Below are 27,778 nucleotides of genomic sequence, written 5' to 3' on the forward strand. Positions count from 1 at the left end.
AAAATTCTGGAATGTTTCCCTCAAAAAAACATAATTTCTTCACGATGAACAAAGAAAGACATCAACATTTTGGATGACATGGTGGTGAGTAAATATCTGGATTTCATTTTTAAGAAAATGGACTAATCCTTTAACAGTATCATAGTCGATTTCATAATTTTAAAACATAACATGTATCACGCATTTCTTTTCACTGCAGGTGGTTTGACTGTAATCTTTACACACCTTACCAAAATACTCATCTTTAGTGCCGGTCCTGGCTCAGGTGCGGCTGTTAACGCAAACAGGGGCGACATCAAAGCTTCTTCGAAATGTCGCCTTCAAAGAGCGACCATCCGCAGCTTCCTCTTCTTCTCCCGGTCTGCTTTCTTTCACAAATCTCTTTCACACCAATTAGTTGCTAATCATGTCCCTCTTTATCTCTTTTTTCTTCTTATGTCACTACTCTCTTTCTTTCCTCCGCTCCAGTTCAGAGCTCTGATGTCTAGCTGACATGCATGTGCTGGTAGTGTGTGTGTAGAGCTCTTTAGCACAAGGTTGCTTTAAGCCCAGTGTGCGCACTGCTTTGGAAATGAGAGAGAACGACTGGATTCTATTCACAAATAATAACAATTCTCTCTCTCTGCATCTCTCACTTTTTGATGATGTCTGTCTCCCGTCTGAAGTCAGACAGCACAAATGGGCTCTTTTGTGTTTCCAGGTTACCATTGCCACTTCTCCTGTTCGTCTCCACGGAGACTGTCAATTAAAGTGCCGTGGTAATCCGAACCGCCCCGGTGAGAGAGGCATTGCGCTGTACGTGTTAGGGTTAACGTAAGCGGGCCTGTCTTTGGTGGTGGGTGGTAGGATGCGAGACAGAAAGGAAAATATAATAAATTGGTTTGGCACCGTTAGCCGGAGAGGAAACTGTACTGCAGTTCCCTCCGTAGTGTTTTGGAGTCGCGCACACACGGAGCAATGATTCACAACCAGACCAGCGGAGTAACGGGAAATGCGTGATCCTGTTTTCAGAGCGAGGGGAGGGTCTCTATGCTTGTTCAAAGCAACAGACCAGACATCTAACAGAATTAGGGCACATCACATATCCATACACATACAGAAACACACTATCCTGCGCTATTTCTAATCTCAGCAAGTGCAGTAAAAGCCCGGCGTACTAGCTACTCTGCCCCAGATATCAGCTTTCCTTTAGGAAGAAACCACAGGGGGGCTTCCAGATCCCTGGAGTTCTGAAAGGATCTGATGCAGCCAACCCTGACCCCTACAGCCTACATAGGGAAGCATGTAGTGTAGTGAAATACAAAGAGTGAGGTTCATCTCGTGCTTAGAGAAAAATAGAAATGACGAAATCCAACAGACCTTTGTTGAAAATCTTACACCAGGTGCTAGGAAGTTTCTAGCGACAACTAATTTGTACTGTACCGAAAGAGAAGATGAGAAACGCATGTAATGTTTTATTTACAGTTATGTGTGTTGGGATTTTTGATCAGTCGGATTTCATTGTGATAAGGGCTACCTGGCACAATAGCATAGAAATAGAAACCAAGTAACCAACACAATATTTAAATTTAGATATTGATTTTGAAAATTATGTCTTTAATTATTTTTATTAACTTTTTTCAATGCATTATACATTTTTATAAACCTGACTTTATTATTAAAATTCTTACATAATCTTTTTTCCATCACAAACAATAAAGTTTTTTCTTTGTATAAGGACTCAAATCCATGCATTTTCTTCAATATATTGAACCTTGTAGGCCTAATGCTGCAGTCACAACAAACGCAAGGCATCGTGTTCCTCGCTATAGATTACTCGCAGGATTTAACTTTGTGTCATGCCAATTTTTCACTTGAGTTTGATATTTTCAACTTGCGCAAACATGCATTTGAGGCAAATAGTGCGTTTTTGCGGCAATCGTGCCTCCCGATTCGCGTCTTTCACATAGCACCATGCATGTTTGTGTCTATTTGCAGCCCAGTCACACGAAATGATGTATAGTCATGTAATTTTTTTGATTCTTTTTTGTGATACTGTCACGAATTTCCACATTTTTTCGTGATCGCACGAATTTCTGTTTATGTGTCATTGTCACGTTTTGGTTACTCAGCTGTTTTGTCCTATTTTCTTACCATTGTCGCTTCGGTTTAGGGTTAGATTTCCATAAAATGACATCCTTATCCAAACCCAACTCTAACCCCAACGCCAGGCGACAACATTTTATAATTTAGAAAATAGAAAAAAAATCAGAAAAAATAGTATAAACCAATACTTAAAGTGACATCCTAATGCAAACACCAAACTAACCCTAAACCAAAGCGACAGACAGCTTGTTTACATGCACACCAATAATGCGATTATTTCCAATAATGCGAGTAAGGTCTTTATCGCAGTAAGATGTTTACATGACTGGAGCTAACCTCTTCACTCCGGTTAACATGCAGTTTTTATTTTCGGATTATTCACACATAGCCCAATGCAGAGCACAAATGATGAACTCACATTTATGGTCCACTGTTTTAATTTACTTACGTTAAATGACAAACACGTTGTTATAGATGTATTTCATTATCCGGTGCCGTAATGAAGATATAAATATGACAGTGCCTGTAAAGGCAGTAATATTAAACGATATAAAAATATAGTTTTAAAAATTGTTTTATATTAAAGATAATAGCAGAATTCACACAACTATAACGACAGCGATTTTGGCACGTGATGAACGATAAACCATTGACAGCCAATCAAATCTATTTGAACTTGAAGTGCACGCGCACTTAAAATGCAGTAGAAAGCTCATTCATTGCTGAGGTCTATAACATAAAATTACCTCAGGTATCCAGCGCTGATGCAGTTACTGTGAAATTTTTCTACCACACTGACTACGCCAAAAGGTAAGATATATTACACAAACTACTACATTCATTGTTTAGTTACGCGAAACGCAGCGAGTTGAGGACATCTGCTGGTTTCCCGCTGTGTAAATGCAAGAACAGCATATGTACATATTCAGTGACATGTAAACAATTGCAAAAAAGTTTTTATTACAACAAATATCCAATATTAGGTAATGCCGCACTCGTTGAGTGAATTAGCATGAAGTTATCATTATGATGTGGTCACTAAGTCCCTTAAAGGTTTTATACACTGCTGTCGTGTTATTTGAGCTGTTTCTGAATGAAGGCAGTTAATGTAAAACTTCCTAATGTCAAGCTTAAAACGAATTTGTGGTTAAGGTGCGTGACTAAAACACACGCGCACTTCAGTTAGTGCGGTATAAATGCGATTAAAGCGTTTACATGGACGCATACTGCGATTATAAATGGCATACGCCACCTCTTTTAATGCGACTATACTTACTGCGATTATGAGCTTAATCGCATTATTTTTATCTAATTATTGCGTTTACATGAGGTAAAGTATAATCGCAGTATTGCCAAAATCCCATTATAATCGCATTATTGGTGTGCATGTAAACGAGCTCAATGGTTTGAAATAGGAAAAAGCAGTTGAGTAACCAATACGTGACAATGACAAATAAACAAAAATTTGTGATAAGATCACGAAAAAACGCGTAAATTCGTGACAGTATCACAAAAAGGAATAAAAAATTACGTGACTATAGGTATATAATTTTGTGAGACTGGGTAGCTATTTGCGTCTTTGCATTTACTTTGTATGTAATTTACTCGCGTAAATCATTGAAGTCGCGATTGGTGTGTACGCCCCATTAGATTGACTCCTACCGAGCTTTTGCATGAGATCCAGCTGTTTTCCTTTTATTTTTACTGTCGTTTGGAGAACAATGAAAATATCTGACCTTTATTTTCCAGAAAAGGTTTAATAATCAGAATATGCACCTGACAAATCTGATTAGCAGGTGGCATTTTGTCAAAAGCAATACCAGACAGACACGCCAGAAAATGTGCTCTTTATATCCGTTCAATGTGAAAGATGAGAGCAAGAAAAGAAGGTTGATGAAAGATTGTAGGGGAGGTAATTGCTGTCTTCATTATTTGTCATCTCTCTTTCACCCTCTTCAGATAAACACAAGAGCGAATGGACATAATGATGAAGGGCTGTAGATCTGTCAGAAATGATTGTTCTCTTCTTGGGCAAACAGTTTCTTTAGACACTCTTGTTTGATCTCAGATCTGACTTTGTGCGGTATGTCATACAGTATGTGTGTCTTTGATCCGCCACTATATTGTATGGAGTCTCTCACTAATGTGACTATAAATGTTCTCATTCAAACATGTTTGGACCTTGAAGTCTTGTAAATAGCATGTGGTTATAAATTGTGGTTGTCTAGCAATCAAAAGTACATCTAATGACCCTTTGCATAACTACTTTAGGTGAAGGGCCCCAGAACCCCTCTTAACACAAGGGCCTTATGTAAGCATTTCAGATAGTGTCACGTAGGGGCAGTTTTACATGGATGATGGGTAGCAAGAATGTGGTGCGTGCAGGGTAAGCCATGAAAATAGATATTTAAGCATAGGTAAGGTATTGATTATTACAGTAATTGCTCCAAATTTTGTTCTTGTTCAGTGTTGTTTAACTTACGCAGGTTTCACATAGGACATGGTGTGCGCTGCGCTTGCCGTTGGGTTCAGCGCAGCCAAGCAATTTGTGCTCTGCTGGCCAGACCAAAGTAGGCAGAGTTTTCAAAACGTTCATTTGTAGTTTTAAATGTCTAGTCATTTGATTGTTTTCCTACCTTTACTATAAATTACTACAGTATTTATATTTGGGTTAGATATCGGATGAGGAATACAGATGCTCATGTTGCCCTTCTCGATTTCATGTAACTTAAGCTGCCTACCTACAACAAGCTACCTGACTTAAAACAAACCTGACATGCCAACTTGAATTGTGTTTCCACAGCTTTCCCTACAATGTCTCTGTAGGAGCGTAAACTTGTATTATAAAGCTCCAGGGATTCCGTCACACTGGCTTTTCATCCATTGCCGTGTTTCTATTGGCCGCACGGGTAATCGTCACAGAGCGCAAAAGTTAAACTATTTTGAACTTTGACCGCGGCGTGAGCGCAAGCAGCGCTTCGCTGCACTAGCGGTATGCTCGAAGCAACAACAAACCGTCCTTGCGCGGCGCAAGCAATTGAAATGAATGGGTTTCATAGCGCAGCGCACACCGCACTCTACAGTATGTGAAAGCCCCATTACAGTGAATATGTTGTACTATAAAAGTTAAATGTGTTGACAGTGAATTCTAATTGACTTTGACTTTTTTTGTGGGGTGTTTTAAAATTTAAGCTGTTTGAAGTATGTGTAAAGTTCAATATTAAATGTGTTCTCAGTTTATGACACCACAGAAAATAGATATTAACTCTTTCCCCACCAGCGTTTAAAAAAAAGTTGCTAGCCAGCGCCAACATTTTTCATGATTTTCACAAAAGTTTATTGCCTTTCAGAAAATGTTCTTTTTAAAATATATAAACATATAAACAATTCTTTTATCACCTCTCAAATATGGGTAGGTTTCTTCAAAAACACAACATTTTAGCCAAAAGCTGAGACAATTGCATTTTTGTGAAAGACTTTTGATAGAGATTAGATTCAGAGCGATCCTCAAAACATACACGGACATACAGCTGTTTGCCTTAGGGAGATAATTCCGGGTTTTATAATTGCTGAAAATCCTGGTGGAGAATAGCGGTATTGCCGAAAGGTGGAAATACTCGTCATTGGCAGGGAAGCGTTTTCTCATAATTAACGAGATAATTTGTGTCATGCTAAATTTTTCTTTACTTGCACGAAGACGCGTCAATGGCGGGGAAAGAGTTAACCACCCAGCCAAATTTAAATGATTAAAAAAGACCAAATAAATAAAATAAGTTATCAGAATCTTGGAAAAACAGGCTGGATTCTCTGCTTTCAAGCACTGAGGGCGTGTCTGCTGTCATTGCTTAAACCACGCCCTCTTACGGGAAAGCTGTCATCTCTTTTAAATTTTAAATATTGCTGCAACCTAAATGAATGCTCGCTATTGTGTTAGGGGCGGGGCCATGCTCGATTGCTCCAGTGCTTCATCAAGCCAATGTTTTGGCCCCGCCCAAATGATCCTGAACACAGACATTTCTGCAATACATTTCTAACATTTATAATGTGTTTAGAAACAATTCTTTAAAATGACTTACATAGACTTTAATATTTAGACTGTACATGTTGCGGTATTATTTGTTAAGTTACTGTAGATGGTGTTGAGTTTTCTTTTTATTAATCATTTTGTGCACTTCAACGCTAAAATAATAATGAAACAATTTATATTGATTATTGATAAAACAAGGATTTTTAGAGTTGGTTGTGGGCTGTGTAGATTTATCGGGTTTTATTTGAAGAGCATTTGTCAGAGCATGTCTTTCTCTCTCTCTCTCTCTCTCTCTCTCTCTCTCTCTCTCTCTCTCTCGCTCTTTCTCTCTCTCTCTCTCTCTCTCTCTCTCTCTCTCTCTTTCTCTCTCTCTCTCTCTGGCTTTACTTCTATTCATTTCTCTTGTATTTATAAAAAGTGGGGAAGAGAGAAGAGAGGCAACAGCAATCAAGCCAAATGCCTTTTCCGTTCCGGGCTAAATCACACCATATTCTTCCTCATCACACCTCCTCTCTCTTCTTCACTCAGCTCTTTATTAAAGCCACCCTCCATCCCTCTCTTCTCCATCAGAGACCCAGCAGGCTACCTCCTCTCACTTATCACTCCTTCACGTTCTCTCTCTCCATTTCCCTCAAATCACACCTTCTCGCTGTCTGTCCACCCGTTCCCAACCTGCTTATCTGGTCCCATCTTTTATAGAAAGGAAGAAATGTGCCATCTGAAAACCTGTTCAGATGCAAATGTCATCTTAGACAATGGGTCCGCTGAGACAACCTGGTCAGATGTCTGTCTGCTTTCTAACCGAACATTATACCTGAAAGGGAACCAAATAGGTGAACGATTTGAACACCCCCTTTACGCAGACAGCATAATACGCAGTAGAGGTAATATGCAGTGCCCGAAAATAGTCCCCTGCTATTGAAAGTAACCAAGGGGACTATTTTCGACTGCTGCGTAATATCATTGTGTCTCCTTCAGCCATGTTACGGCACCAAAGCCCTTGATTATTACGCCAGTTTGAGAGTATAGTTCCTAGCCATATCTGTCTAGAATATCACAACTTTTAATTTTTTGTCGGTCTTAGTACATGATGTAACTACAGAAGAGTCAAGTTTTAAATAGGAAACATTGAAACTCTTATTTTTAGCGAATGCTAATGGTCTAATCAGATTCAATGGATTGTGCTAAGCTATGCTAAAAGTGCTAGCGCCAGACCCGGAGATTGCAAAATAAGCATTTATTTTAAATTATGAGGAAAATCCAGAGGTCTACTTGGGGCATCCATGATAAACCATAAAACCGCCAGAATCTTATAGATATAGATTTTTGGTCATCACCAATGCCAAGTTATATTATAAATATATTTATATTGCCTCCTTCCTCTTCTCTGAAACACATGAGTATTCCATACATGACCCATGCAGCCTCTGCCTTTAAATTGTGTTGGTTCAGGCTCCATGTAATTAGTCGGGACTGATTGAAAAGTAGATGTGTGTGTATGTGGGTGCACTGAAGGGTCTCTCCCACACATACAAATGCGGTTGAACATTCATCTGCTTTCTCATGATTACATCTCCCCCACTCAATACCATGTTACTAATCATTATGGTTCACTCCTTTCACCATATTAATCATTCTCCTCTCGTCTCCTTCATGAGCTCCCTGTTGATTCTCTGTAGTGCAAAGTTACCTGCTAGCAGCGCACCTTTGTCTTTTCACACCTGTCCGTTAGCACCTGTCTGCCTGAGAGCGGCTGCTTTCTGAGCTGTTGCCGTGACAGCAGCTGCAGCAGTTCAGGGTCTTGTGGGTGAAGACGATGGTGTTGGAACACTGAGATAAGTGATTGACATTCACGCCTCATTTTCTCGTGGTCAGGTTGTCGTTCGTGGCAGCCGCTCTCTGTCTCTCGCTCGCTGACATTCCCTGGTGAAAAATAATCCATTCGTCCACCGTTAACTTAGACGATGCTTGTCAGAGGAGAGATGGGGAGACAGGGTTTGGGTTTGCATACGATTACAGGGAAAGAACATGAAATCTATTTTCATTCTGTGGGAACAACTCTTTTATGGAGTCATGTGACTTTTTTTACAACACCTAAGTAGAAATTCTGGAAAAAAATTAAATTATTTGCAAATTACAGTGAATCTAACAAAAATCGAAGTTTTTAAAATAAAATTTAAAAACTGCCCTTACAGTGGTAAATTGTAAATTTTAATTAATTGTTAATTAATTTTTTAGCATACAATTAAAATTATTTCTATAAATTATAAGTTCCCGAGTTTGTTTACGCAGATGAAATACAATTGCCAAACTGAGAACACAGTTGCCTTATAATTGGTCTCTACTATTGAATTATTGAAGTTGTTACCACAATTGCTATTAATTTCCACATTTAAAGGGGACATTTCACAAGAATTTTTTAAGATGTCAAATAAATCTTTGGTCTCCCCAGAGTACGTCTGTGAAGTTTTTGCTTAAAATAACATATAGAAAATGTATTCTAACATATTAACTCTTTTGCCGCCATTGACGCGTTATCTTGTCAATTAAGACGAGTATTTCCGGCTTTCCACAATACCGCTATTATCCATCAGGTGTCGATGTGTAGAGTTTCGTTTTCTTAGAGTTTCGGTCCAATCAGCGAACAGAGGGGGGTAGCTAAGAACGATGACGTTGAGGTCGTGCGTCAGTTTGAGTTGTAGTTCAGTAATGGCAGCAGAGAAAGACGTGAGAAAAGCTATTTGGTTCCTTTGTTGCAAAACTGCCCAATATAAAGAAATTAAAGCCGGAGCAAGAACAATATTTGCTAAGTTTTGTTGGTCTGATCATTCGGACTTGTTGTTTCCGGCCGGTTTCGGCGCATGACATACGTCACGCCCAAACGTTAGCGATTGGTTATGGCAGATTCAGAGTGACTCTGGGCAGATCCAATCGTATTAAACTTAAGCAAAGGACCCTCCTTAACGGAAGTAACGCTTTGCAATGGAGCGTGGCCAGACTCACTGTAGAAATGAAATGAATGTAAGAGAGTCTGGTTGGACCAGGCTACCCAATTATAGCACTTAAACATGGAAAAAGTCAGATTTTCGTGATATGTCGTCTTTAAGCATTGGACAGGTAGTAAATTTGAATTAAATCTGTAAAAATGGCTAAAGATTTTATGTGAAATGAATTCATACAATCTGGAAAGTTCATCATTTAGCATTACAAATGGGAAAAAAATCAAATGTATATTTCCCAGCATGCACTGTTGGTTTCTTTATCTGGTAGTGGAAGCCAAACACTCCTCAGAAAGGGTCGTTCTTCAAAATTTTCTGCACAAACAAGCAGAATAGCTTTGAAAAAGCAGAAAAGAGGCCAAAATAAACCACTTTGAAGAGTCCACAGAGGTCAGTAGCTGTGAGTGGACTCAAGGTGCACCAGGCCACGTATCTCATACAGGATTGTGTCACAAAAAGACATTGTAAAAAAAATACAGTAGTAACCCAGTTACAGGGTGCGAAGAGATTTTGTGGTGTGTTGTGGTCCAGCATAGTCCGGCCATTTTTAGCCAAAATTAAAAAAAAGGGAACAATATAATGCAAAATACAGGAAAATGCTGTAATATATTCTGCCGAATAAAAATACATATTTTACCAAATAGTGGTTTAAAATTTTAAAACTAAATTAACATTGAAATAATTCAAGAAATGTCCTGTAATGGCCTCGTCATTTGAGAATCTGTGACTCTTTTTGAAAGGTTCAGGCTGTTCAGGTGTCATCCAACTTACTGCAACAAGCTGGAGTGATTCTGCCTGGATGAATTGATGAAAATAATGCCAGTACACAGCAAGTACACCTAATGAACCAGTACACAGCAACAAGACTTCCTGGTGTCAACAGAGCTCTGCAAATTATCTACAAATTGCTATTACAATGAGGCAGTTTTGTAGTCGAGACCACCTTAACCAAGATCAAGACTTTGATGGGTCAAGACCAAGACGAGACTAATACCAATTACACTCGAAACCGAGACAAGACCATTAAAAAATGGATCTTGGATATTATGGGCCTTTGTGTTAATTTTGTTGACAGATTTATTTTTGAACAATCCCCTATTTATCTCTTACCAGCACAACAGTAACAAAAGAAATCAAATTAGAAATAAGTCAGTGATTGCTTTTAATACCAGTCCCTCCGGAAAACGCGATTATGAGATCGCATGATTCAATGCATAATCAGCCAAAGTCCACATTTTTAAAATATGCCGCACTTTTGCCGCATAAATTTCAGAATTCTGCTCGCAAAATATGTGGGGCTTGCATGTTTTTATAATCTCCCCGTTAGCAAAAAGTCATATATATCTTAGCAGAAAGTAGAAAAATGTTGCATTTACTTCACACATGCGCAGGCATGGGAATGTTAGGAAGTGATGTAATTACGCAACGTAAACATTAATAAAAAGCTGCAAACCGTTTTTGCAAGTTCCCGCAATTTTGGCATGTTCCAGCAATTTCATTGCATAAAATTGCATAAATATCTTGCATATTCCACATTCATTTTCTGGAAGGCCTGTAATGCCAGAAGTTTTACTTTTATTCACATTTATGAAGTTTACACGTACTGTAAGTTAGTAAATCTGCTTTTTAGTGTAATTCCACTGCTTGAGGGTTTAGCTGATCTTGAAATAAAATCCTGGGACCACTATGTCTGAGACCAAGACTATCAAAAAAATAGTCTTGAGAACAGTGTCTTAAAGGGACACTCCACTTTTTTTGAAAATATGCTAATTTTCCAGCTCCCCTAAAGATTTGATTATTACCTTTTTAAAATCCATTCAGCTGATCTCCGGGTCTGGCGTTTGCACTTTTAGCATAGCTTAGCACAATCCATTGAATCTGATTACACCATTAGCATCGCGCTAAAAATTAACCAAAGAGTTTCAATATTTTTCCTATTTAAAACTTGACTCTTCTGTAGTTACATCATGTACTAAGACCGACAGAAAATTAAAAACTAGTCCCCTAAAAAAAGAATAGTCCCCTTGGTAACTTTCTATGGCAGGGGACTATTTTCGGGCAGAGCGTAATATCACTACGCCTGCTGCAGCCATGTTACAGCAGCAAAGTCCTTGATTATTACGCCAGAATGAGAGTATAGTCCTAGCCATATCTGCCTAGAAAATCGCAACTTTTTATCTTATCTTTTGTCTTAGTACACAATGTAACTACAGAAGAGTCAAGTTTTAAATAGGAAAAAAAAACTCTTTGGTTAATTTTTGAGCGCGATGCTAATGGTCTAAACAGATTCAATGGATTTTGCTAAGCTATGCTAAAAGTGCTAGCGCCAGACCCGGAGATCAGCTGAATGGATTCCAAAACGGTAAGAATCAAATGTTTAACTCTAGGGGAGCTGGAAATGAGCATATTTAAAAAAAAAGTGGAGTGTCCCTTTAAGTGCTACAACACTACAGTGAGTTATGGGAACACTTGTGCAAAAAGCAATAGCTGTTTTTCATTCTTTCATACTTAACTATAATATTATATTGAGGAATTATTTATAATTCATTTCAAATATAATTTTTCAATGTACTTTATTTTATCAAACTTTCTATACAGTATGTATACAGTATACACACACTTTATCGCAAACTCACACACTCTTTGTATCTAATTGAAGGTTGGCTTGTAAAGGTCAACAGTTCTGCACTTTCTCTCTGCTGATAGTTTTCCTTGTTGGCCCGCTGGAGCCCATATGAAATACTGACAGTGCTCCGTACAAAATAACAATACCTATCCTCGCAATTCACTCGCTCTCTCTTCATCTCTCCTTTAGTCAGACAATAGCTGCTGATTGAAAATGCTCTTACTATATTATCAGAGTATATGACTAAGTCTGCCTGGCTTTTTACAGAGGCCAACACATATTAGTGACAATGGTACAAATTTGAAGAAGCATTAGACGGCCCCCTTTATAAATATAACGTGCGTGTGTTTGCTTGGACATCTTATATGAAGAGGCTGAATTGTAGATAGAATAGAGAGGGGTAAAGACCTCTTCTATTAATAACTCTGTAATCAGCAGTGTTTTCAATGGCTATTCTCCAAAGCTGGAATACAATACAAGACCCGGTCCCTAAGACACCCACATCCAGATTAAGGTTTAATTGGTAGTCATCCAAGACAATATGTGTTGTAACTTGTTGCTATTAAGGGAATAGGCACTTTTGCAGTGTAAGCATGCTCAGTTTTTGTTGTGCGTTTGCGTGCTGTGTCAGTGTAAAGATTAATATTTGGAGGTTACAGTGTCAGGGCCTGTAATGCTTACCCATGCTCTCCCATCCAGGGTTTCAACATACAAGGTTTTTCTCATTCAAGCCTTTCCCCCCAAACTTGCTGAAAACCACACTTTCTTACCAACCTGATTTATTCTCTGTCATTGTGTTTTGGTGTGTGTGTAAGTTGACTTAAATGCAAGGGCATGTTTAAGACAAAAAAATTCTTACTAATGTAGTAATGGATGTGTAAAACTGCACTATTATTCCATTTATAAAATGTTTTTATTAAAATTATGAAAATGCTTTATGTACACTTGATGTGTTTGTGATGGTGTATCTCGGCAATGTTTGCCTCGTCCGTCCCGCTCCGTGTCCCTCATGTCTCTGGAGTCCCTCTGTGTGAAAGCCGGTGACCCGGGGTTAACAGCCTCAACCATTCAGCTGTTTTTACGATCGGCCCTCCAAAGGCTACAAAACGATAGTGGATTTGTTTAGAGGCGCACAGGAGATGTATAGAGGAGTTAAAGACCTGTCTGCCTCTCAGATTGTCCGAATCTACGGCATGATATAATGCCCCCAGAACCCACCATCTAATCTTTTCAACTTTCCTGCAGAGACCCTTAAGGCCTGTTAAAGGGACGCAGTAGAGAAAATAACCCTCTGCATCCTAATGTTTTTCTCTTCTTTCCGTCTCTCCTGTAGAGAACGATGAGACCGGCGTGATGGATTGTCTGCTAGAGGCGCTACAGTCCGGAGCCGCTTTCAGGGACCGCCGGAAAAGAGCACCCAGACCCCGAGGTGAGTCTCCATTCACGTCCTTCCATCATTTCACGTATACCTTCATTTACCTTTACGGTGTCTATGCTTTCTCGTGGCACCTGTGTCTTTGCTTTCTGCCTGTTCATTCATTCACTTGGATTAATCACACAAAATCTAAAAGAAAATTGCAAATTTAAATTTTCAAGGATAAAATCTATTTTATTTTGCATAAAGGAGCTAAACTCTGCAGGATACCGGCCCTCCATGACTGAGTTTGGGTACCCCTACACTAGACTTTATTGTTTAATATTTTAATTACTAAAACATAAAAAATAATGTATATTACACATCTCATTTGGAATTCATAATTCAGCCAATCACAACATTTTGCAGTCAATATTGTTCCCTTCTCTCTCGTTCTCTCTCTCTCTCTCTCTCTCTCTCTCTCTCCAGCAGTGTAAAGTGTGAGTAATGATAGTCTATTACCGTCTTCATGTTTTAAGTTTCACCCAGTCTAGTGCTGGCTGAGTGACTACAGTTTTGTTAGTTGCTGACTGCTGACTGTCAGCTTGATTTGTACCAGACTGATGGTGGAGAATATCAGTACGGCCTGGCCACAAGCACTCAGAGTTATATACACAGACATATTCAGTATCATCCCAAACATCAACTTTTTCCAACAGTTTCAAAGTTCCCATTGTACTGTCTACTGGACACTTTTCATTTACTTTCCCATCTCTTATTTAAATTTTTGTTATTGCGATTGGGACCCTGTTTTTGAAATCCAGGTTAAAGTCTTATAATCTAACTATGAGGTTAGAAGCATCCAATTTGATTTCACATTGATTTCAATCTTTGACATATGACCTTAGTCAATATTAGCACTTTACCTACCATTGACGAGGTTATCTCGTGAATTAAAGGCGGGGTGCAAGATTTTTGAAAAAACACTTAGGAAAAGGGAGTCGGGCAGACTACCAAAACACAATTGTAGCCAATCAGCACTAAGGGACATGTCTACTAACTGACATAGTTGCTTGGGTTACGAATTGTGAGGGCGGGTCTGTAGAAAGAAGGTCCAGATTCTATTGGGGTAGGGGCGTGTTTGTTTAGGTGATTTCAAATGTGATTTCAACATTGGCTTTCAGAGATCATGCACCCCGCCTTTAAAGGGACACTCCACTTTTTTTGAAAATATACTAATTTTCCAGCTTTCCTTTGTACCTTTTTAAAAATCCATTCAGCTGATCTCTGGTTCTGGCGCTACCATTTTTAGCATAGCTTAGCATAATCCATTGAATCTGATTAGACCATTAGCATCACGCTAAAAAATAACCAAAAAGTTTCGATATTTTTCCTACTTTAAAACTTGACTCTTCTGTAGTTACATTGTGTACTGATGGAAAATTAAAAGTTGTGATTTTCCAGGCAGATATAATTTCTTTCGGTCTTAGTACACGATGTAACTACAGAAGAGTCAAGTTTTAAATAGGAAAAATATAGAAACTCTTTGGTTATTTTGAGCGCGATGCTAATGGTCTAATCAGAATCAATGGATTGTGCTAAGCTATGCTAAAAGTGGTAGCGCCAGACCCGGAGATTGTCTGAATGGATTCCAAAACTTTAAAAATCAATTGTTTAACTCTAGGGGAGCTGGAAAATTAGTATATTTTTTTTAAAAAAGTGGAGTGTCCCTTTAAGAGAAAATGCTTCCCTGCCAATGACGACAATGCATATTTCTTCTATTATCCACTAGGTGGTACTCTTACTCAACATTTAAAACACTAAAACATCCACTGATCCAAAAACAGTAAAAACTGTATGTTTTGATCATCGTTCTGAATGTGAGCTTTTTGCTCAAAATTTTGTATTTTTGAAGAAACCTACCCATATTGGAAAGGGATCCTACGCGTTTTGGAACTGTATGGATTTTTTTCAAGTCTGGATTAGTATGGAAAAAAGAAAATTGAGTATTGAGAAAATATGAATTTCCAGACTATTGGGCCTATTCAGTTTCCTAAAATATAAAGATATATCAAGAATTTCTAATACTGTACATTTATTTTCTGATGTTTGGAGCATGTTTTGAGCACTGCCTTAAGATCAGTGCTAGATTTAATCTGCTGCAGGACTGTTTCTGTGATTGGATATTACACAGTTAGGTAGAATTAAACATGACAGTTAGGCACCCCCAACTGTTTGACTAAACACATTGAACATTAGCTACGTTTACATGGACACATTTTGCCTCCATCGGATTAAAATCCTTCCGATTAATAAATCCTATCATAGCGTTTACATGAACACTTAATAATGTGATCGGATTGATGTGCGTGTTTATATGACACAAGATTTACATCAGATTTGATCATTTGACATGCGCACATTGCACAAATATAGTTTCACGCTGTTTTAAGATTTGCTTTGTGCCTCACTGATTATAAAGCAGCAGCAAAAACACCCAATCACGTGTGCCCAGAAAGCGTATTTTAATTCACGCGGTGCTGCAGGGACCGTTCGCGAGAGCGAGTCCAAACACACGCGTTTGTGGATCAGAGAATAAATCATGGACTGACCGGACCGGACAACGCTGTGTTGTATCACTTTATGGGGAACTTGACGGATAATAGGAACAAGATTAACAAGACAATCACTTCTTGTGACTTCCTTCAACAAAACAAACTCGAGTTATTTGCGTCACATGTCATTACAGTAATTCTACGTCATTGCACGTGTGCATATGCTCCACACTCCCATCCTGTAGGTGGCGGAAATGCGCCTTTCAATGGGTTTGCCAACCGCCATTAAAAAAAGAAAAGATGGCACATGCGCAGAGCATCCCAGTTTCAGTTATTCATCCGATCAAGTGTATACATGTCATTTTGAGCGGATTACAAACGGTATAAACCACCCCTAACAAGCGGATTAGATATTTAATCAGATTGGCACTTTTTAGTCCGATTGAGGTGTTTACATGGAGCATTTTTATTCAGATTGATCATTTAAATGGATTACAAATGTCCATGTAAACGCAGCTACTGTCAAATTTTGCATTGAAGTGTGAACCAAACAATCGGCCACAATGCGTAAATGTAAGTTTTATAATGGCTGGCTTAACACTCCTGAATAAGACCTGCTGATTAAGGATACCAAAATGGAAATGAAAGCTATATACAAACTTTGTGTCAAATATTTTGACATCTCCAACATGAGTGAGTCGGCAATTTTAAGCCATCTGTAGTACCCTGCTGAAATAACAATAGAAACCATCACAAAAATTCTTATAATTTCTGTTCATTGTGAACCATTAGCTGCTTCTATTAAAACCCTTACGAAATTTAGTTTTGTGGTGTGTTTTGGGCAATAGAGTTACATTCCATTTAAATTCCAATAAAATGTGCATTGGTTTGATTTTAATTAATTTGTATGAGGTATAGCTATAAGAATCCACTGATTATTTGGCAAAATCTTAGTCTATACATTTTAACAGTTCAAATTTTAAAACCACTGCTTTTTTAGATGTTAAATATGGTCTGATAAATCTTCCGGGAAGTCTGTATGTTTGAGTCTAGAGAAGTATGAAATTTTGAAATTCAAAATGTGTGTAGGAACCCTGATTTGAGAGGTGTTAAAAAGAGAACAAATAAAGATATGATTTTTTTTGTTGTTGTTTAAAAGCAGAGGGTCTGTTCTTTATTAATTTGTTTGTTTATATATTTGAAGAAAAAAATTCTGGAAGGCTTTAAACTTTTGTGAAAATCATAAAAAATGCTGCCGCTGACTGGCAACTTTTTCAAAAACGCTGGCGGGGAAAAAGTTAAACATATCAAAGTTACATTTTAACAGATTGTTTTTTTTTTAACGTAATTTGATTATTTTTGTAGAAAATCGGGATGCTCCGATCGATCAGTCGCAGATCTGTATCGGCCGATAACGGGATTAAATGACTCGTTCAGTACTCACTAAATTTGTTGATCTTATGAACAGAACTTTCTGTTTACTTTGGTCATCATAGGGTTCCTGAATACGACCTCAATTAGAGACCATTTTTACGCAGTGCGAGCATTTTTATAACCTGTTGGTCCTGTGCGACGTGCATATTTGGATTTCTCTCTTTGCCTTTACAGAGATGTGTGTTTTTTTATGAGGACACGCTCCGGTCCTAACAGCGCAATGCGTCTTCACATCCCCATCAAACAGCGTATACAACATGTATATCTGGGTGATTCTCACGAAAACTTGGTTTTAAAAATGTCAAGCATGAAAATGTAAAAATAGCTTAAATTTACTTTTTTTCCCACCAGACATTGAAAAACAAAGTCTGGAGTAAATGGGAACATTAATTTAAAAACTTTTACTTATCATTTAACACGTTTTGTAACATAATTAAAAAAATTAGTCCTAAAAAATCTCATTACCGCAACAGTCAGAAAACATCAACATTGACATATTTTCAAAATGACATGACAAACCTGAAAGAACATAATTTGGAGATTCTGCGCATGCATTTAAAATCAAAGTATTATGCTTCTATTAATTAAATTAACCTTTAATAAGCATCTGTTGCGGTAATGATAATCAAAATGTCGTGTAAGCATTCTGACAAGACAATATTTCAAATTAACTGTAAAAAAAATGATCTTACCTGGTAGCCATCTTGAAGTAACTGGTCCATGTGCTTGGTCACTCAAAATCAAACTTTATTAAAATTCTGTATGTGTGCTTAAACTGTTCTCAAAAAGTGTTGCGGAGGATGAGAACATCAGGCATGGACACATAATTTTCCTAATTTTCTTCATTATTATTATACATGAATATTCAGTAAATATTTTTTCTGTCTTCTAAAGTAGTCTAGCAAAACATCCATTTATTTTTTTCTTAATATTTTTGTGTTAATTTGATTAAATTACAACATAACGCATGTTCAAACACAGCCGGACACATTGCGGTAATGAGAATTTCAGCAGAAAATGAGATAAAATTTCCAATTATAAATTCTTATGTTGAAATCACACATTGTGCAAGGTAGAACACAGTATTGTGTTAATTCTGATGCTTTTTAATGTTACTATATTACACATTTTAAAGCTAAAATCATTACTGCCGTGGTGTTTCAATGGTTTCGTGAGAATCACCCATCTATCGCAGACAATTGCATCCAAGTTTGTTATTTGCATGTGTTTTAAAATTTTGACAGTTTAAACTTTCATTTTTTTCATTTCTTGTCTGCGTACACCAAATGCGCGAAACACACAGCAGCCTGTCATCAGTGCACGTGTACAGAGCGATCTCTCTCACATCTTAAAGCTACAGTAACCTAATTCATCTCTCAATAAAATCACTCTCTGCTCTTTACTGAAGAAATGTTGTACTTTATACGAATGCATGTATATTTAATTCATACAGTAAAGACTTTGAAGAGATTTATTTTAATTACTTTTAACAAACATAAGCCTTTTTAAAGGCATATAAAATTTCTCTTTTCAGAAGAAATATTTGTTGTGCTTATTTATTTGATTCTCTATTAACACAATAATATACATAATTACTGCAAGTAATATAACAAAGGCAAATCTCGAAAAAATTTTACAGTCATCAAAGAGCTTGCATATCACGAAGACAACAAATTGGTAATCGGTATCGGCTGCAAAAATCCTGATCGGAGCATCCCTAGTAGAAAACTGTAATTCACAAACTATAATTTTAGCTGGGTTTTCACATTCAGAGTGGCATTTGTTTTTTATTACTTCACTTTTATCCTATAGCAAGGTATGCATGAGTAAAGTACATAAAGTGCTTTAATGACAGAGTAAATTGCTCATTCGAATAGTTTTTGTCTCTTTATATATACAGTATGGATTTCTCCTTAGTGCAGTCTTTATAATCCAAAACTTCTGATACTGAAATACATGGTTAAAGTCATCTGATCCTAAATCAATCCAAAAAAAAACTGGAAAATCTGTACAGAATCAACCCCCCACTACCAGCACACTTCCTCTCACATTACAGCGACTGATGGAGTGTAATGCACCTGACCACCTTCAATAGAAATCAGTATGCTGTCCGGAGAATCCAACAAACTGAGCAGACCAATCAAAACGGCCTGTTAAACACTGCGGAAATCTGAGCCTTTAAAGTGTAGCATGTCTCTCTGTACGCGAGGGAGTAGAAATCCAATGTACAGTATAAAGATAATGTGTTTGTGTGTGCATTGTTATGCATGAGTGTGTATTGTACGTTTTTTGCGTGTGAGAGCAGCTCTCACTCTGTCTTGTCCCATGTCCCAATTTCACAGATGAACCAACTCAACGGCTCAGCATGAGTCCACAAAGACCCGTACTGAAAGACTGCAACCACGGTAAAATCTGAATTTACAAAGAGTGGAGGAATGAATGCATTTCTCTCCACTTCTCGCTTGCCGCGTCTCGCTTTTCAATTAACTGCATTATTATCATTCACTAACCTTTATGTAGCAGCCTTCCTTTCTGCTTTGGGTTAATGCTGTGTTGCCCCGTCTTAGTCATGCATTTATCTTTATATTGATTTTTAATTTAATTCTAATACACAGTAATGTTCAGTGGTACATTACAGATCCAGCCAATTGGTTATGAATCATAACTGTCCCTATTATTTGAGAAAATGGTGCAATAAGTAAAATAGACCTCTATCTCTATAGTGCATGAATTTGTCTATTCTTTTTGCTTTAAAGGATTAGTCCATTTAAAAAAAAAAAGAATTCCAGATAATTTACTCACCACCATTTTCATCCAAACTGTTGATGTCTTTCTTTGTTCAATCGAGAAGAAATTATGTTTTTTGAAGAAAACATTCCAAGATTTTTCTCACTTTAATGGACTCCAACACTTAACAGTTTTAATGCAGTTTAAAATTGCAGTTTGAAAGGACTCTAAATGATCCCAACAAGGCATGAGGGTCTTATCTAGCGAAACGATTATCTTTTTTGGCAAGAAAAATTTTAAATATGCACTTTTAAACCACAACTTCTCGTCTTACTCTGGCTGTGTGACGCGCCAGCGCGACTTCACGTAATTGCGTAATGATGCCGAAAGGTCATGTGTTACATATATGCACATATGCGGACCATTTTAAACAATAAACTGACACAAAGACATTAATTAGTATCATTTGACATACAACAACGTCTGAACGATCTTCTTTCTCCACATTTGTAAACACTGGGGCGTAGTTTCGCATACATCATCCTTAATATCTTGACGTGATGACGTATTACGTGAGGTCGCGCTGGCGCGTCACACAACCAGAGGAAGACGAGAAATTGTGGTTTAAAAGTGCATATTTTTTATTTTTCTTGCCAAAAATGACAATCGTTTCTCTAGATAAGACCCTTATGCCTCATTTGAGATCATTTAGAGTCCTTTGAAACTGCAATTATAAACTGCATTAAAACTGTTAAGTGTTGGGGTCCATTAAAGGATTAGTTCGTTTTCTTAAAAGAAAAATCCAGATAATTTACTCACTACCATGTCATCCAAAATGTTGATGTCTTTTTTTGTTCAGTCGAGAAGAAATTATGTTTTTTGAGGAAAACATTGCGGGATTTTTCTAGTTTTGATGGACTTTGGTGGAGCCCAACATTTAATGTATAACTCGACACTTGACAGTTTTTTTCAGCGGAGTTTCAAAGGACTATAAACAATCCCAAACGAGGCATAAGGGTCTTATCTAGCGAAACGATTGTCATTTTCGACAATAAAAATAAAAATACGCACCTTTAAACCACAACCTTTCGTCTAGGTCCGGTCCAGCGCGACCTAACGTAAATGCGTAGTGACGTAGGGAGGTCACGTGTTACATATATAAAACGCACATTTGTGGACCATTTTAAACAATAAACTGCCACAAAGACATGAATTAGTATCAGTTGACATACAACAACGTAGGAACGGTCCTCTTTCAAGACACTTGTAAACACTGGGGCGGAGTTTCGCGTTCGTCCTCTGTGACCTCTTGACGTCATGACGTATTGCGTGAGGTCAGCTGGCGCATCACGACCGGATCTGGACGAGAAGTTGTGCTTTGGAGGTGTGTATTTGTTCTTTTTGTTGTCAAAAATGACAATCGTTTTGCTGGTTGGGACCCTTGTGCCTCGTTTGGGATTGTTTGTGGTCCTTTGAAACTCTGTTGAAAAACTGTTAAGTGTTGAGTTAAGTATTAAATGCTGGGCTCCATCAAAGTCCACCAAAACTAGAAAAATCCTGCAATGCTTTCCTTAAAAAACATAATTTCTTCTCGACTGAACAAAGAAAGACATCAACATTTTGGATGACATGGTGGTGAGTAAATTATCTGGATTTTTCTTTTAAGAAAATGGACTAATCATTTAAAATGAGAAAAATCCTGGAATGTTTTCCTCAAAAAACATAATTTCTTTTCAACTGAACAAAGAAAGACATCAACATTTTGGATGACATGGTGGTGAGTAAATTATCTGGATTTTTCTTTTAAGAAAATGGACTAATCATTTAAAATGAGAAAAATCCTGGAATGATTTCCTCAAAAAACATAATTTCTTTTCAACTGAACAAAGAAAGACATCAACATTTTGGATGACATGGTGGTAAGTAAATTATCTGGATTTTTTTTTTTTAAGAAAATTGACTAATCCTTTTAAGTTGTGTCTTGCGATGCTGCTTGCATCTCTTAAATCATCTTTGCTTTTGATTGGATGGTATATGTAAGTGTCAGAGTCAACAGGGTTATAATCAATGTCATGCGCTCGCTGTCGCCGCCGTTCCACCAGGTGTTAATGTGTCATCCAGGAACTCGCCATGTGCTGTGAATGCCACATTTCCAGCCAAACCGCATGAATGCCCAGAATCAGTGGGTGCATTTTTTGCTGAAGAAGCTGTTCCACTTAATATTGTCTGTTGATGTGGCTCTTTTGTTTTTCGTCTTATTCTCTGGAAAAGGCCCAGTCAGAAAATTGCAACATGTTGTGCACTATTGAGCCTTTCATTCTCCATCTACTCCTAAAACATGACAAGAATTAATGTAGCTGTTCCTCGTTTTCCTATAATGAATGCGTTCAGCATTTGGGGGCTAATGTGTTGTCGTAGGAATAGCATCACATGGGTCTCGCTGTGATTTATCTAGCTCTATGTCAGATTTTTATCGTATAAGCTTTCACACAACATCCTTGTGTCATGTTTGCTGCGAGATGTCTCCACTTTACCTCTCAGATCCAATAAATGTGAGTTCATACTGTTATGTACATGTATCAGCGACATAAGATAAACAGACACGGGTGTCTTGTCAAAGGTTGCTTCATAATCGTTATCACAACACTTAAAAAATTAAGCTGTAACCCCATTAACGGTTATTGGTTTTAATAGGAATCCCTGCAAGCATACAGGAATACAATTACTTCAAGATCTCCTCCCACGCCCACCCAGAGCACTGATAAAGTCTGCTCTCAGCTCCCACTGGTGTTCTCTTACGACTTATCTCAAATTAGATTGGAGTGTGGAGAAAAGAGAGAGTGAATAGACAGAAAAGAGAGATGGAGTGAGCTAGTCAGAGCGAGAACAAAGAGCGAGAGAGAGAGATTTGTTGAACAGAGAGCCGTGTGTATATGCGTGATCTCATCCTAATGCGATCCATCATAAGTGAGACTGCCGCAGCTAATATTTAACTCCCCTCATATGGCTCTCAGCAAAAAGTAATGAAGGACACAGGGCATTCTGGGATATCAAGTGTGGCGCCCTCCCTCCCACGCTCCTCTGAGGCAGTGCAAGAGAAGTGGGAGTCTAGCCATGAGGCGGGCCGCTGCACGCCCTTGTCCCCATGCTTTCATCCCAGTCTAGGCTGACTAATAGAGCCCCGGGCTTGTGTATGTACACGCAGGCCTTTGCAGTTGGGTGAACCACACTGTTGACCGGGCTAATTAGTACTCATCTCACGCCAGGCTTCAGTCCCATTCGTCTTTGTTTTAGTTGTACCATCTGCTTTTTAAATAAAACTGATCAGTGTCTTGTGTTATACGCACACACAGAGAGCATGGAAAGAGTTCGGTCCCTTCTGTGCTTTCCAAACTTAACGGCTTGTTATTTGCAAAGGAGTTTGTCTTTCTCTGTATAGTTTGTGCAATAAACCTTATAGTCAACATGAAATATATTTGCCACGCTTTTTACTTTCTTAATGTGGCATATTTTTGAGTTTAACCGAAGTGAAGTAGGTAGCAGCCCTTGGAAATTGATTGCGTTGTAAAAACGTTTCCATATAATGGAGCCAGATCTGACTGCAGGTCCGCACTTGAGTGAAGAGAAATACTTTTCTCTTGTAACTCCACTTACCGTTCATGTTTAAGAAGGCTTTTTTCCAGGACGTGAAGGCTGAATGTCAAGTTCACCTTTAAGATCATCTTGACATATCCTAATGGTGATGCTTTTTTAATTCTTTCATTATTTGCTGTTGACAGACGCTTTTCATGTTAAGTTTATCTAGCTTTAAAGGAAGCATGTGCAGTTTCGGACTGAATGCAATGATTATATATTTAGACCACTTCTTTAAATTCAGAGGCTTTCAAACAGCATAACAATATTTTACGGTGTTTAAGTACAAATATAGCCTACCCCTCCTTTAAATGGCAGTAATAACTATTGGTAAGACTTTTGAATGGCCACATTACCTACAGAAGTAGCCTAAAACTTCCTCTGTTTTTATCGCATGTGTGCCTTTTTTAAATGAAAATGAGAATCTTCTAAATAAGATAATAAAATATGCCAAATATAATCTCTTCCGGTTGCTGATGGTGTGGGTTTCAATGTTCAAATTAAAGATGCTAGCAGTCCGGAAGTGGTGTTAAAATACTTAAAAGTATGAGCAAGTTTGCAAAGATATATGCTTTTCATGCCAGTAGGGTTAGGTATCGAGAACCAGTTCCATTTTAGAACCGGTTCCAAAAACAACAACAACCGGGGACTCGATATGACATGGGCATTTCGGTTCTGTTTATCGATCCCTGCTTTTTAGTCATTCTTGCACGGCAAACAGCAGTGAGCGTATTACAGTTGTATCTATCTGCCAGGACCTGCGACGAATCTTTCTTATTACGCACATACGCAGTAGATTACACTCGGCACTATGACTGACCACAACAAATGTTTCAAAGTTTCGATAAACTTTGTGAAAAAAGACTGTAGTATTGGCAAGGATATTTCGTGTCAGGGTGTTGGGGGTAACGCATTACAAGTAACATGCTTTACGTAATAATATTACTTTTCTGAAGTAACGAGTAAAGTAACGCATTACTTTTTAAATGTACACATTAATATTTGAGTTACTTTTTCAAAAAAGTAATGCAAGTTACTTTTTGCGATGGAAATACGCAATTTTTGAAAGCAGAACTTCATAAAAGCCACCTGCAAGGCCTAATAGAGATGAAGCCTCAGCCAAGTAAAAGTTACGCAAAAATAACGTAGGCATTACTTTCCATTAAAGGTAACTAAGTAATGCAATTAGTTACTTTTGGGGGAGTAACATAATATTGTAATGCATTACTTTTAAAAGTAACTTTCCTCAGAGGCAGTACCTCTAATATAATGAAATATTTGCTTCAACACAGCATTAATCTGAAGAAATGAACTGTGTTTAAATCTCCCAGCCGTGGTCAACACGTAACTTCTGATAAATTCCACTAAGAATAAATAACAACAAAGTACTTTGAACATACTTTATTTATATAACAAGCAAAATAAACAACACGTAGATTACCTAGGAAATCAAAACATTTGTTATTTTCAACAAGGATTTGTTCAAGGAGTTCAGTTTAGCAACTAGTCAGACCGTAAAAAAAACTGAAACCGGAAGTAAAGTTCGAACCAGACGCGTATCGCATCAACGCACATGCGTCCGATGAAACCGTCTATAGTGCTACATATTAGCAATAATTTTAGCAATATTAGCACAGATTCATCTTTGAATTAAAGCTGCATACTTTTGAATAAACTGACATCTCTTTTGTAAAACAAAGACGATAAAAATTAGACATCTACAGGGCAACATAGTTTATTTACATTATATCAATTTGTAGGGCTCTCAAGTGTTACGCATTCACCGTGAGACACACACATTTTTATACGTTTTTGTGACCACCTCATTTATATATGTAGGCAACTATAATCTCTGTGTGTTTCCCAGTGACACATCTTTTATTCCGGTCAAGTGTATATAAATCTCTGAGGTATGTTTTTTTATTTTTGTAGCAGATTGACAGTATAACGAGTACAGTGGGACAAGACCAGTGGCTAAGAAACTGAACATGTGCTCCGAGTGTGTCAGCCTTCTTCATGTCGCCTCTGCCTTTCCATAGTGTAAATACCCCTCAGTAATTGATCTCCAGGGCTTTAGTGTTTCACACTCCAGTGGAGCAAGAAAGCGAATTAAAATCTGAGACATCTGCAACAGGAGACACTGTAATTAACCACAAAAACATGAACTGGTCAAGCCGATGTTGGTGTGTGTGTCAGCCGGTTTGACTTATCCGACACAATAGCAATATGAGTTGAGCTGACATTTTTCCTGCAAGCTTATGAAAGCAAGGACCCCGTTCCCTTTACGCGCAGGTAAAGATAGTGACTTTAAGAGCCCCGATGTGTGTAATCTATGGAGATTCAGGTCGCTGGTCTTTTTGCCGCCTATTTGTCTGTTTCTCTCAGCCAGTCAGTGGTATGAATGCTAAGGTCAAAATGCTTTTCTGAACTACCTACACACCCAAAAACTACTGTGGTCAAGATTTAGGGGTAAAAGCTTTTAGAAGGTCCCCCTCTCATTTTAGTAGTCTCCAAGGAACCTCTCTTGCATCTCTCTCCTCTTTCTCTATTGCTTCATCGAAGCCTGAGGCAACACTTAAAGCTTTTAAGTGTGACTGAAACCCCCATCCCTCCACCTGTTTTTTTCTCTGGATGAAGATAAAGATGCTTTATGACTTGAGTGACCAGGGTTAGGATAAGACCTTCAACAGAAAGAGAGAAAGTGAATGGATTGAGTGAGCAACCCCGGCTCTTAAGGGGGCTTGGGCTGGAGAAATGATGGATTGATTGTGTTTGACCGCATGGAGTGCTTTGAATCCACATAGAAATTGCTTTAAGAAACCCAGTTGTAGCTTTCCAGGTCACACTTGCCTTTGCTGTCCATTACAGGTATTGTGCTGATAAGTATTTTGGAGGAGAAACAAGTACTGTATGTATTTTACCATTTGATGGAGATAGAAACCTCTGCTTTCACCAAGCTATTAGGCTCTACCCAATGATTAATATTCCGCCCAACAATGATCATGTAACATATTTCTGAATTAGAGCTTGAAATTGATTTTTATAGCTGGCTGGGAAAGGTCACTCCTCGCTTGGTAAATGAAACCACTGAAAGGTTTGCAGACTGAGGAGTGTGGCAGTGCTAAAGGTTTTATGGAGGCGTATGATTGACAAGATTGATTTTATGCATAATTTTGGAGACCTATTAATTGCGAACCATTAGTTTATGTTAAAACAGTAATGTTTCTTTTACAAGTATATGTTTTATTATCAAAACTGTTAAAGATACTAAATGCTAGTACATTTTAGGGCTGGGTAAAAATATTGATTCATCAATGCATTGCAATTATTTGTTTCTCAATTCAATGTCGATTTATCAAATCCTATGAATCGATTCAGCCCACCGGCCATTGGCGGCGCTGTGTGCACCACTCTAGTGAGAGTGTTCAGCGTTGTACAAGACGTGCTTTACCAAAACGGCATGATTCCCATTTACATTATTTTACTATTTAAAACGGCTTAATTCATTGTAGCGAGAGCTCAGCGCGCCTCATTCCCTACCCCTCTCTCTCTCTCTCTCTCTCTCTCTCTCTCTCTCTCTCTCTCTCTCTCTCTCTCTCTCTCTCTCTCTCTCTCTCTCTCTCTCTCTCTAACTCTCTCTAACTCTCTCTCTCTCTCTAATGTTACGTGCAGCGCCTCAACAGCGTCTTTCATTTCGCGTAAACGTCAACAGTCACGGATGTTACTGACAGAGAAGACGGAAGTTCATCATGACTTAAGGAAAGGTTAGCGGTAGTGTTTTCCCACACATACCCGTTCTTTGGTTGTGAGTCTGTGTGCAAGCAACAACACTAATAAGAACAACATCGGTACAGCCTCAATGTAAATGTATCGTGATTTTGTCAGACGATGTCCCGTCTTTGGCAGCAGTTAAAGAAAGAGCTGATTGGATTAATTAAACAAGGAGTTAACGTTACTGGGTCATTACTGGGTGTTTAGTCACTATTTTATAGACAACAGACCAGACAATATGTAAAAATAGCATTCAGTTGTGTTAATATGCAATATAATGTGACAGATCAAAGAGTAAAACCACTTATCTATATAAATGACTGGATTGCGCATAGAACGCTTAACGTAACAGCGTGAGGTGAAGCCAGCGCAGAGTTGGAGCCGCCATCTTGGTATACCCAACCGGCAGATGGCGTCATTGACTTCTATTCAAAATCATGTTTTAAATTCACCCGCTTTACAGCGTATCAGTCACGCAAGAATGTTTTTAGAATATGTGTACGTAAATTAACTGTTAATTCTGGTGTTATTTGCAATGTTTATGCTTTAATCGGGCAGGAAAATGGA

At 38.1% G+C, this 27,778-nt stretch overlaps 1 protein-coding gene across 4 annotated transcripts in view; it reads left to right on the forward strand.

Annotated features, from left to right (window-relative positions):
• The window catches only part of diaph3 (diaphanous-related formin 3), a 391,776-nt gene that overhangs the window by 280,068 nt on the left and 83,930 nt on the right, over nucleotides 1-27,778 (forward strand). For 3 of the 4 annotated variants that reach the window (XM_073876167.1, XM_073876164.1, XM_073876165.1), the window contains 2 exons: nucleotides 13,071-13,166; nucleotides 19,423-19,485. In XM_073876167.1, the coding sequence (XP_073732268.1) occupies nucleotides 13,071-13,166; nucleotides 19,423-19,485 (159 nt within the window). The remainder of the gene's footprint in view (nucleotides 1-13,070; nucleotides 13,167-19,422; nucleotides 19,486-27,778) is intronic. The other variant, XM_073876166.1, reaches the window with a different exon arrangement.

This window comes from Misgurnus anguillicaudatus, chromosome 14, assembly GCF_027580225.2.
Source record: "Misgurnus anguillicaudatus chromosome 14, ASM2758022v2, whole genome shotgun sequence".
Lineage (NCBI taxonomy): Eukaryota > Metazoa > Chordata > Actinopteri > Cypriniformes > Cobitidae > Misgurnus > Misgurnus anguillicaudatus.